Here is a 12308-nt window from a genome sequence, read left to right as displayed (position 1 = left end):
CGTGGAGTGTTTATTTGGGTGTTTTTTTTTTTTTTTTTTTTTTTTTTTTTTTTTTTTTTTTTCTCTCCTTCTGGTTTGTTTTTTTGGTGGAATTTTTTTTTCCCCGAGCAGATTCTGCTGCAGCTCGCATTGAGTGGAGGCTGACGGTTATCTTGGAACTTCACAAGCCTCGCTGTGCTCTGCGGGGAATTGCAGCTTGTGCTTACTGCAGACCCAGAGTAGGTGAGCCAGGAAAGCCTGGCTTGAGCAACCACTTCAGAGGGCAGGACAGGGAGGAAAAGCAAACACTGTAGAGAGGTGGCCTCCCTGGTAAGGCTAGAGCAGGACCGTCCTGCGGACTCTGAGGGAGGGAGAAGGTAAGTGGCTGCTTGGCAGAGGCTGGCTGCGGGAGCGGCATGTGCCGGGCAGGGTGCGCCCTGCCCGCTGCTCCTGTGGCTCAGCACCAGCCGCTCCGTGGGTTTGTACAACCTGTGCTGTGGTATGTGCCGAGGCTCAGGGCTGTTTCCCTGCGAGGGAGCAGGGTGCTGCCGCGAAGGAGGCACCGCAACCCGCGCCTTTCGCAACAACTGCGCTCATCGCTCCATTCCTCGCTCCCCCCCTCGCTCTTCACCGGGTCAGCCTCTATGTCGAGAACAAGCGACAAACCGTCCGCACAAAACAGAACACGTTCCCATGGAGGGGGAGAAAACCAAACAAACCAACAACAAAACCAAAGCTCTTCCGCAGTGCCAGGCTGGCGTTGTAGCGCTGCGAGCCCGGTCGGGGGCTGCGGCGCTCAGAACCGGGGCCGCCCGAGCCGCCGCTCGGTCCCTGCCCGGCCGAGAGCGCCGGGCCCGCGCTGGAGCCAGCCCTGAGCACCCGGCCCGGGTCACAGCGGCTCCCAGTGACCGTCTGCTGGCAAAATCGGAAGGAACGGTGACGTTGTTCTTAGCTGAACACCATTAAAATGCTCCTCTGGTATCTCTCAATAGAGGTGAAAAGCATTTCAGCTTCCTGGAAATGGCCGAAAGAGGCGACGTGTAGATCAAAGTACGGCGCAGAGCTGGGCTCGTGTTTGCAGGGGTTTTTGAACTGTAGTGAAAACGTTTCTGCAGCTTGCATCGTAATGAGTTAAGTCAGCACGTGAAGCGACTAAAAAAAGGCATATTTAAACAGCATCGGGCTATTAACTTTCCTGGGATTTAAGATTTATGTTTAGATATATATTTGGCTGTTAGCAATACCAGCATTTAAACCGTAACGTTGATCTGTTCAACCCTGAAGCAAACCAGCTCTGCCTAATGCAGCTTTGAAGCGACACAGCCAGACCATAATACTGTGGGAGCTTAGACAGCTTTGTCTGTACTTGCATCTCTCTGCATATTTTTCCAGGACTCTGATCTTTGTCTGCGATTAATCATTGTCCAGGACGGCTGTTCCCGGTGGTAGAATCCATGAAGTGCTCCAGCTGGGAGAGGTCCTAACGCGTGTGCCTGGCGCTGCGTACGTGCAAACCAGGGCCAGAAATTGCTGGGGCAGCAGGCGCTGGACAGCGAGCCTGCCGTGCCGCCCCAGTGAGTTGTGTGAGTCCTCAGCACTTCTGGAAGTTGTTTTTGTAAGTCTGAGCCGAAAATTTCTTTCTGTTTTTTAGAGTTTCTAAATGACTATATTTTTCAGTGTAGTTTAAAAGTCGCCAAGGCAGTTGAGACCAGTTGTGCTCTCAGAGTGGGTGGTTTCATGGCTGAACCTCGTATCTGAAAAGAGAAATGTTCTGGTACAGCGTGTTTAAATCCCAGAAAGGTCAAACCAGACTTTCATACTTGAGTTAGATTGACCCTGGTTTGCTGCGTGAGACTCTTTAGATAAAGAGATCTTTCAGGGGAAAGGGGGGGGGGGGAAGATTTTTTTTCTCTGAACAGCTTGTGGTGACTCTGTGCACATTCTTGAAGCAAAGGAGTTTGTTCTTGCCCACAGCGTCCCTGCCTGGCATTGTTGAGTGGAAAACTCTTATGCTAATTATATCACTGTCTGTTATCAATAAGAAGTGATTTAATTTCTTTGGCAAAGTGTTGCAACAAGAGCAAATTAGATTGAGAGGCAAAGTGAAATAAAAAATATGCAGCTGTTCTGCCAAACAATGATCCTGACTGTTTACAACATTTTGTTTTAGACTGCCTTGTACACAGAATCCTTTATATGGTAGATTTTAAAGTCACAATCCACTGCTTGTGCAAGAAAACTAGATTAATAGATTATAAAAGACAAAAGAGACCAAGGTTCATCTGGTTCAACTTCCTGCATTATGCAGGTCTCTTGGTTTTTATGAATTTTTGGCCTTTTCTCATTTGAAAGAATTTAACTGCAGCATAGTTGCATCTTAGATAAAGATCAGATTTTCTTTTTCAAATGGGCTGTGAAAGGGAGTAAAATAAGGGTAAATTGTTTCCATCGAAAATCCTTCTGACAGACTAGAAATCAAAGTACCTTTTTAAACTTGTCTAGTTTCTGCTTTCAGTTTCTGGATGTGACTGTCCCTCAATCTCCTTGGCAGAGGAATGCTCCATGACCAGATTTCCATCCCCTCATAGCTGTGTGCAAGCTGAGCATTTAAACACTCCATTGCAGGCTGCAGAGCTCCCCCTCGGGTCCATCTTTACTAATCCTGTAATTGTTCCTGCTCCAGTTTGTCACCATTTTGATCTGGGCAGAAGGGGACAGAGCCATCGGCAGTGACCGTGCCCGAGCCAGCAGCCCTCCTGGCTCAGATGTGTCTGTCAGGCACACAGGGATTACTCCAGCCCACGTTCAGCTGGTTTCCCAGCAGGGCAGCTGAAATACTCTCAGATCTGCTCCTTCTTGGGATGACAACCCTGTACTGCAGAATTGTGCTCTTTGTTTTGCATGTATGGCTTTACTCTAGACGTCTTAGACAGCGTTGTTGCTTGCAATGGCCTTTTTAAATTATTATTTTTATTTGATATTCCCTTCTGATATTGCTTAGTGTCACCTACAAACTTGGTTGGTTATGATTTTATGTCTTCTTCCAGATAAACAACCTATCTGCACGGTGGGTGTTTCCCGGTTCTGGGTGTGTGTACACACACCTCAGCAGTGTCAATATTGTGTCAGGAGGAGGTCTGGTTCCACACCATCCCTTGCCACACCCCAGTTGCATGGGAAGAAAGCCCAGTTTAGGAGCTGGAAGGGAGCCAGGGGCACACTGCAACACTTGCCTGCCCTGGTGTCTATTATGTAGCCATGAAATAATGCAGAGCACAAAACAGGTGGTTGCAGGACCCATAAAAGAAAGAGGAGAGGTCTGGGGCAGGGTGGTTACAAAGTACATTTTGAGACCCTCCTGTTACATATTTTTTTTTAGATGTGATGCCTCCCTCTGTATCCAGCTGTTCATTCAAGACCTAAATACATTAGGGACTTCTTCCCCCCTGCCAAATTTGAGATTGGAGGAAGGAGGGGGGAAAATTACATGGAACAACGCAGTCGCATTAGACAGTTTTATTTTTAGGAAACCAGGCTAAGAATATCAGAGGAATATTGAGTAGGAATATGGACAGGGTATTTGCCTTCAGATTTTCTTGCCATGAAATTTTTCATTCCTTCCTAAGAACAGCAGATGATCTGTCTAGGGAATTGTCAGCCAAAATAAGCAACCTGCTGACAGATTTCACCTGTGTCCCAGCATGCTCTGAGGATGCATGGGATGGCAGCCTTGAACAATGACAGGGAATCACTAGGCTGGCTTGTTTGGCTGCCGGGGTGCAGAGATGCATGGTGACACCCAACAGTGGAACAAACATTTATTGTGTTTAAAATCCAGACAAATTTTTATGGATATGTTGGCTATTTGCCATAGCTGGGGGTGGTGTTACTTTTTAAATTGTATGTGATCATATTATTTCTGCAAGTATTATGACAAAGCCACCTCTGTAAGGTAGGGAGTGAGTGCTTTCAGAGATCTAATCTTTCTTGAGCTATAAAGGAATAAAGAAGCTATTTCAACACCTGACTTGCAGAATGTTTTGTGTTGCTTCTTGCCTATTGAAATGCTGCTGCCATTGAAATGCTGTGATCCTATCAGGATGTAGAACTGGTTATTTTTTAGAGTGCTTTCAAGCTTATAAAAAAAATGAAATAAATCAAGACGGCTGGCAATTCTAATCAGCATTCTAAAGCCATCAAATTACAAAACAGTTCAGTGCTTCATGGCCCCTGAACAGTACAGTTTCACAAAAATAAAAGAGAATTACAAGAGTGTTCCATTTAAAGATGCCGGGCACTTACAAAGCTTGCATCAGAAGGAAATTAAGATATAAATAAGTAACCTAAAAGGATATTTTTGCATTAAATTACTTGTGTCTCTGCACACTTCATTAAACAGTCTGGATATGATGGTAGCTGGGGACCTGGGAGCCATTTTAACACATGCAGCACATACAAGGCACATTCTGATTATAAGTGATGGAGTATAAAACGTTGCAGCCAGAAACCGATGACAAATATCAAATGGAATGAGTTCAGCTTACAAATGAGAGCAGTGTCTTCCCACTGGTGCGATGCGACACGAGACCGGGACTTTGTTTTGCCCTTGACATTGCTGCCACTGCTCTCAATCCTGCAGTTAAGGATTTGCATCGTGATTTATTGTTTGACAGGACAGTGGGGAGTGCCCCAGCTGGTCCCCCGAGTCCTGGGTTGCAGCCGAGTGGGCCCGAAGGCGCCGGGTGGGTGAAGGCTGAGCAGCTCCAGCAGCTCGCAGTTGCTAAGCAGCTGCACAGCCTCTGCCTGTGCTGGGCGAGGGGAGAAGCACGGCTCCCCCTTGATCGCTGCAGAGGAGCCGGCAGCATGGAAACGGGAGCCGTGGCCATGGCAAAACTGCTCCGTTCCTGGCTGGCAAAAACGCTGGAGAGAAGGGACACTCGGTGGAGCAGGGGGTGGCAGGAGGGTTGGGAAGAGGCAGCATATGTGCACAGCAGAGGTTACAAAGGCAGCAGATCCTGGCAGAGTGGGGGGCACACACCGAGGAGAAAGGAATGGGAGAGAGGCCAAAGGCACAGTTCAGAATAAAAATTAAAAAAAAAACCCAAAAAAACAGGAGGAGAGTGTGGCATATGGAGAGGGGAAATAAAGCAGAACTTGCACAGCCTGCAAATAATTGAATAGAAAATACAGGAAGAGGGAAGGAGCTTGATTCAGTACTGCCCTTCATCTTGTGGAGACAGCTACACCCAGGAAGAGGAGGTGTGGAATACAACAGCATCCTTCATGTTTCACAGTGAACTGTGGGTTTTACATTTCAACCCCTGCCATTTGTGGTTTTCTCCTTTCGTAGCCCATGCCTTTTGTTCAGACTTGACTCCTGCAGGCTCTGTTCTTATCTTTGTCTACTTTCTGAGTTATTTCTGAACTTGCTTTAGCTTTTTTTTTTCCTTTCTTTTTTTTAGGTAAGTTTTAAATTAAAATACCTTTTCCAGATACTTTAGTTGTTCTAACCTTCAAGAGGGCAGGCCATTGCTAGTTCCCAACTGAAGTTAGTTTCCACTAAACCCTCGCAGTTGTTGCTGCATTTCTGCCTGTCTCTGTCCTGGGAGTTGCTGATCCAGGACAGGGCTCTCTTTGCTTCCTGACACCTTCCCCTGCACATTGTCTTTCCCTCTCCCTGGGCAGTGCCTGGCAGCAGTCCGGAAGGACTCGCAGTTAGCAGCGTGCAGGAAGAGGCTCCTGTGGCAGTAAATTATCACAAGCGCCTGACGCGTTGCGTAAAGGGGAGTGAAAAAAGTGTCAGGAACATTTGCAGGGGGTTCTGGCCACAAGGGACCCTTAGTTCCACCAGCACTGCCCACATGAAAAAGCACTTCATGTTGTCAGTGCCTAACCTGCAATTGGCTGTGGGATAGGAAATGCCAGTGGAGCTGGCAGGGAAGCAGGAAAGCTGGACATTCCTCTCCTCCAGGCCCAGGACTGAGGGGCACGGCTTGTACAGCAGGGTGGGGAGAGGAATTTAAGCTTGTGCAGCTGTTGCTCTGCTGTGACCAGCCCAGGCTTGCTTGGAGGCCTTTCGACTGAGAACACTTTTTCCCAGGTCCAAAATTGAGTCCTAAAAGGAAAATGGAGGTGCCCACTCATACTTACAGTGGAAATTATTTGCTGTGGGTGCTGTGTGTGTAGTTTAAGCCAAGAACATACTTGACAAATACACAGCCAGATGTGTTCTGTACTTAGAAATTTTTTGTCTAAGATGTCTGATTCCTGGGTACGCTGTATTTGCTTCCTTCTTCCATTTGCCTGGATCCCTTATCTTTGAGCAGGCACTGTCTGTACTATTGTTAGACTCCCAAGACCATTAAAGGTCTTGGGGCACTGACATTTTACAAGCAGATCCAGCTGCCATTCACACAGGGGCGTTTTTAGCCTTATGAGAGATCTAAGTTTAATTAGAACAGTTTTAACCAGGAAATCTCCCCAACTCAAGAAATCAGAACAACTATGTTAATCCCAGTAAGCAATGAGGAACTTGACAATGTTCCTGTTGTTACAGGAGATTCAGGAAGGGTGAGATGTGTGTAGGAAGGGTGAAACACACAGGAAATGTGCCATCAAGGACAGAGGTGTGGAGCAGAGCAGGGCAGTGGTGTGGAGCAGGGCAGGGCAGTGTGCCAGACCCAGCACTGAGACCTTGTTGCTCTCTGTTCCTGCCCTCACCACCCCACAGCACTGCTTGAACACCTTCCTGACCTGTTCTGGTGACTCTCAGCGAGGACATCCAGCCAGGCCACTCTGCACTGTCAGCCCAACCAGCTCCCACAAACCAGGCACAGGCCAAGAATCACAACTCTAAAGCAAACATCACTCGATTACAACCCGGTTTTATTTCCAGCGCCTCAAGTTATTAATTAACCTGCTTGGAGCATCACTGTTCCTGTCAGGGTTTGCTCTGGCCAGGTTATGGCTGCTCTCAGGTCTGAGAAATGTTCAGTCTGGGCCTGTGCTCTGCCTGGCCATGCTCTGACAAGCCACAAGCTCCTCTGGCTCCTGCCAAACCTCCACCTCTATGAATGAGCATCTTGCCAGCCAGACAATGACAGAGCAAGTGCTTCCTGCTTAGCTTTACCCATACATCCAGCACTCCACAAGAAACAGGCAGAAATTTTTGTGTCCCCCGTATAAATAGAAGATTTTATCATTTCTTCAGTCTGCCATTGCTGCCTTCCTGTGGGAAGTTTGCACAGATATCAGAAGGGAGGATGCAAACTTCATGGTAATGTCAGTGCTATGCATTACTCAGCAGAAACATGGCCCTATTTCACCCACAGCCCATTCTCTTATAGCCTACTTCACCATCTTTTATTCTCCCTCTATGAACATTCCCAGTTTCCCCACATCCTTGTCCAAAAGGTTTGAGAGCTTCCTGCCTGGGTCAGGTGCGAGAGTGCAGGAATGAGGTGTTGATCAAGGCCTGACTCATGGCTCTGTAAAACACACACTTGTTCAGGACACACTGTAGCTCACATAGTGAAAAGCATATTTAGGAAGCCAAACCTGGGTTCATTTAAACTTGATATTCTGTACAGCCACACAAAAAAAGTACTACTCCACATATTTCAGGTTTAGAGAAGTCTTCCAACAGAATTTTGGGGAGTGTAACCCAGATTTGGTAATCCACAGTTGACTCACCCACTCCATATTAATCCCTCCTGTGTAAGCTAAAGCAGCTGAATGCAACTCCTCCCCTGGTGCTGTGGTCATCTTAATTAACACACACTCCTCTTGAGTTCTGAACTAGCAAGTACATTAAAAGAAAATATCTCTATCCACAAGGAAATTACATAATTTGGGAATGAGAGAAGGGAAAAGAGATCTGAAGGAAGCAGATACTGCAGAGAGTGCTCCAATTTTGAAAAAAATAATATCTTCATGCTTTCTGGGTTAGGTGGAATGTTGGGTAATGAAAACACAGGAAGGCCTAAGCCAAAGGGATTTTAGAGGTTATACTAAAGGGATTGGTTGGATACTGGCTAAGAACACATTGTGTTGCAAGCAAAGCTGTTTGTAGCCCTTTTCCCTAAATTTCCCCAAATTACTTCCTGATGGGATGTGCTCTCTGCCGCAGATCTGGATGTAGAAGATCATCAGATGGTGACTAATTTCACACAGATCTGTTTCAGAGCCCTGATCTCTGTCAGCCATGAGCAAGGCTGTGCCTCACTCCTGAACCCTCTGCTTCTGCCTGTTCCCATGGCAAACACAACTGCAGATCTCACCTGAAAGGAGGTGTTCTGGATCCCTCTCTCTACACCAAACCCCCAGAATGCCTTCCCAGCACAGAGACAGGGGATGAGATCCAGCATTGCTGGGGTGACAAATTCCTGCCCGTGGCTCAGCACATCTGGAGACATCCCCAGATCCATGGGGGCAGAGCTGTGGAGGTGTTGGCAGACACTCACCTGTTCATTTCATGTTTTTCAGAGATCACTCATTGTGTTTGATGTTCCAGAAAAGCATAGGATGATCCTAACCTTTTGCTACCCATTTTTCACAACAGAATTTGGCTTGAGAGTTCACGCTTTAGTGAGCAACAGAAACTTGAAACTGCCTCTAAGCACCTACTGTATCAGGATGAGATGTCACCACGTTGATTTACTTCAGGTTTGTAAAATGGGGTGGTTTTCCTCCACAGCTGCAAAGCCAAGAACTCAATTTCTAATGAAAGATGAAATTCAAAACACAGCACGTTGGCCATGCATGTATCAGGGTGGCCATATTTGGCCCACACAGTTGGCACCCCTGATTTAAAGAATACCAGAGAAAAGAGCCAAGATATAGTTTGTGTTTCCTATAAATAGCTGCTCACCAGGTAGTCATGAGTGTGTGGTTTATGAATAAAGTTTGTCCAAACTACATTAGATTGACTGAATATTCTCTGCCTGATTTTGATGAGTTGTGTGTCTTAATTTGTCTCACACCTCCCCTTGCAGACCCTTGTCCTGATTTCTTTCCCAACCCTCTGAACTCCCTGGTAGCATTTGGACAGATTTTACTTAAGAGTTTATCCAAAGATTTCTGCACTGATTTAGTGCAGGGGCTACTTGAGCCAAGTGAAACAGGAACTATTTCTAAGGCATGAAAAGGCAGAAAGGAAATTTTCTTACTGAAATATAATTTTTCCATATTACTTAATAGTCTGGAAAGTTAATGCCTTTCTGGCAGCACTTCCCACTGGGAAAAAAAATATGGTTCCTACTCAGCCAAACAACAATGTAATAATGTTTTAGGCTGGGTTAAACGTCTCAGAGATTGGCAGGTGTTACAGCCACCTTGCCTTCAGTGAAAAGGGCAATTGAGAGCCCTTATGGAACAAGGGATTGACATCAGTAGGAGCTACCACACAAAAAACCAGGCACATGGCAAGGTTTGAATAGATGGTGAATCATGTGGCCCAAGGGATTTTTCAGGGTGGGGGCATGTGTGTAAAATATCAGGCCATGAGGAGCAGATGGTTGAGCTCTGCATGTGTGAGAGGAACAGCGAGAAACACTGCAGAAATGGAGACTGAGAAGCAGCTGAAAGTCAAGGACACTGGGGAGCTTTGATTCTGGAAATTGTGTGGAGGGTTTAGTGAGGGTCAGAGCAGTGTTGGCACTGTGAGCAAAAGCACAACTGAAAAACAATTTTGTTCATTTGTTCTGTAAACAGGAGGAATCACCTTGAGCAGTATACACCTGCTTTGTCATAGGCTTCTCCTCTCACAATGATTCTGTCACCAGAACTTTGTGCTGTGTGCAGGGATAGTTCCGCTCTCCCCCATCATAATTCCCCCTTCCTTCTGTGCCCTGCCCATAATAAATTCCATGGGGCAGAGACTCCCTCAGTAAGAATCTGTGTGCACATGACAAGCAATTGCTGGCCTTGTACAACATCTGAAATTTATCAGAGATTCACTTGACTTACTTGGTAAATCCCATTTCTTAGGGTCTGTCTTTTGTATAGTGAATTTTTCAAGGCATTGCTCTTGCTCAGTACATGCTGGAGTGGGACTTCATAGCTGAAAGCACAAATAATTAATGTCACTGGTAATGTTAAAAAATAAATATTTAAGGCTCTGTCTTGTTATGCACTTTCTTAACTAAGTTTATGAATATTCCCTTGGACATAAAGGGGGTTTGTTATTATGTTGAAGTCTTTGTAAACTGGGAAGGAAAAAATGAAGTGTATTTCAGGAACATAGTTCTGATGACAATAAGGAAGAACAGGTCCCCATTCTTGTCCAGTGTGTGTTACCAAATAAACTAACAATAGGAGTATGCAGCAGATGGTGTGTGCAAACAATATTGAACCTAATCTGTGAGTCTTTTTGGGGGTGTTTTCATAACTAACCTGAATTACCCATCAATACCATCCAGAGTGTTAAAGCATCTTTTAAAAATCACAAAGTCCCAGCAGTTTTCCTAAGCAGTGTGCCAACCTTTCACTCCTTCCTAACTTTTTCCTTGGTGATCATGAAGCAACAAATTGGCACTAGGATTGGAGCACAGATATTTTCCATACCCCACAAATGCCCTGGCTTGGTTGTGCTCACTGAGAATCTCCACAAACACACATTGACCCCTGAGCTGCAGATGTGTAAGCTTTTGATGAAAGAACTTGTGCCAAAATCAATGTACGGGCCAAAACTGAACTAGAGAAGGACACTTGCAATTAGTAATGATCATATTTGAATTTCAGTAATAGAGGGTTGAATCTTCTTCCATTTAAATCAGTGGCACAATTCCATTTTAGATGTTGCTTTTTTTGGAGTCAGCAAAATAGGCTCAGCTTTTGCCCAAACCCAAATGATATGTCTAAAGCACTGCATAGCTGCTAATTAAAATTAAGTACCTGAGACACTGAAATGTTGTATTTCATCCATAATAAGTTGACTCATTACAAGTAGAACATCCATTACTGTAAACACTTTGGAGTGTTTACAGTTGTATTTGTAATCTGCTTATTTTTTGTTGTTTCATGCCAAATCTAAAGGTGTACAAATCTAGAAGTTTCTTTAAGTATAGAATGTACAAGGAGACAGCTGTGAGAAATGTAAAGATTGTTTTGTGAAACTTGGAAAAAAACCCCCAAAAACAAAAAGAAAAAGCAAAACTTCACAAATTAATAATGAACCACAAAATACTTTTATCCCCCCGAAAATCACCTTTTTATGGAAATAATTGACTTGAAAAAATCCCCCTGAATTCTTCAGTTACAGGATGACTGTTAACTCTAGCTGCTGATTGTGTCATACATAGTGTGATACTGGGTTTGAGCCAGGTCCAAATAAACCACTTCAGGATAAAACAAATTCTTTCCTGGCCCATCCATTCCTGTGCCATTGGAACGCTCTCAGCCATTACACTGGACAGGAGCTGATGGCTTTTCCTGTATTCCAGATAAGATTTATAAGCCTATGGCTCATAAAGCATTTTTTGTCAAATTCTATGTGCTTGCATCAACTTTTTCCATAGGAAAATGGTGAATTTTAAATAGATGTGAATTTGAACGCTTTTTTATTGTTGTAATTTGAGTTATATGATACTGTGTTAAGTATTACAGATCCTTCTTCTTGTCTATTGCAGAAATATCCTTTCCTAGCTTTTTGTTTGCCCTGTGCACAAAGCACGATCCTCCTTGCCCGAGTGCAGCGGTGTTTGTATCGGGTCTGGAAGGCCATCTAGTGACACAACTGCGCAGGGGAAAATGAAAAGCCTTGCTCGAATTGTGGTTTGGGTTTTTTTTTTTTTTTTCCTACTTGAATTAAACGGTCTTGCTACACCCTAGCGTGTCCTTAGGGGTTTGTTGCTATTTCCACAAGTGGTATTTAAAAAAAAAAAAAGTTGAGGGAATTTTTATTTCTTATAAACAAACTTACTTAAGATAGAGTACACTGCTAATTCCTGCCAGGAAAGAAACGTGGGGTTTTTTTGTGCTGAATGGTGATGGATTTGCACCTGAGCAGGTCTGTCCAAAACTCAGTGTCACTCCCCTGACCTGTGCATTGGAACCAAACATAATTTAGCAGTTATGATCCCCATCATAAGAGCCAAACATACCCAGTGGTTGTGATCCCCTGCGATCCATGGTACCAAAAACGCCACATGGAAGCCTGGGGCCATCGCATCCCTGCAATTAAAATGAGAAATTCCAGTTATTTTCATTGCAGCTCACCTTGGATGGTGAGCAGATGACGAGCAGAGCTGTCGGTTCTTTCCCAAGCAATAAATCGGTGGCAAACAAGCCGTGAGTCACTGGCAGTGCCAGCACCAAGGTGCCTTTCGGGG

The 12308-nt window shown here is 45.0% G+C and overlaps 2 protein-coding genes across 5 annotated transcripts in view; one reads left to right on the top strand and one right to left on the bottom strand.

Annotated features, from left to right (window-relative positions):
• The window catches only part of SETD1B (SET domain containing 1B, histone lysine methyltransferase), a 52247-nt gene extending 51146 nt beyond the window's left edge, over positions 1–1101 (bottom strand). The window contains 3 exon segments of the mRNA XM_031059440.1: positions 565–621; positions 699–891; positions 1018–1101. Of these exon segments, the coding sequence (XP_030915300.1) occupies positions 565–621; positions 699–891; positions 1018–1101 (334 nt within the window).
• The window catches only part of RHOF (ras homolog family member F, filopodia associated), a 22476-nt gene continuing 10241 nt past the window's right edge, over positions 74–12308 (top strand). For 2 of the 4 annotated variants that reach the window (XR_004082064.1, XM_031059455.1), the window contains exon 1: positions 8017–8643. Coding sequence is in view for 3 of the 4 variants with exons in the window: in XM_031059455.1 (XP_030915315.1) it covers positions 8332–8643 (312 nt within the window). In the remaining variant the exon portion in view is untranslated. Of the gene's footprint in view, positions 357–1371; positions 1595–8016; positions 8644–12308 lie in introns of those variants that run through there. The other 2 variants (XM_031059457.1, XM_031059456.1) reach the window with 2 other exon arrangements.

This window comes from Geospiza fortis, unplaced genomic scaffold (assembly GCF_000277835.1).
Source record: "Geospiza fortis unplaced genomic scaffold, GeoFor_1.0 scaffold145, whole genome shotgun sequence".
NCBI lineage: Eukaryota > Metazoa > Chordata > Aves > Passeriformes > Thraupidae > Geospiza > Geospiza fortis.
This window is presented reverse-complemented; position numbering and strand designations above follow the sequence as displayed.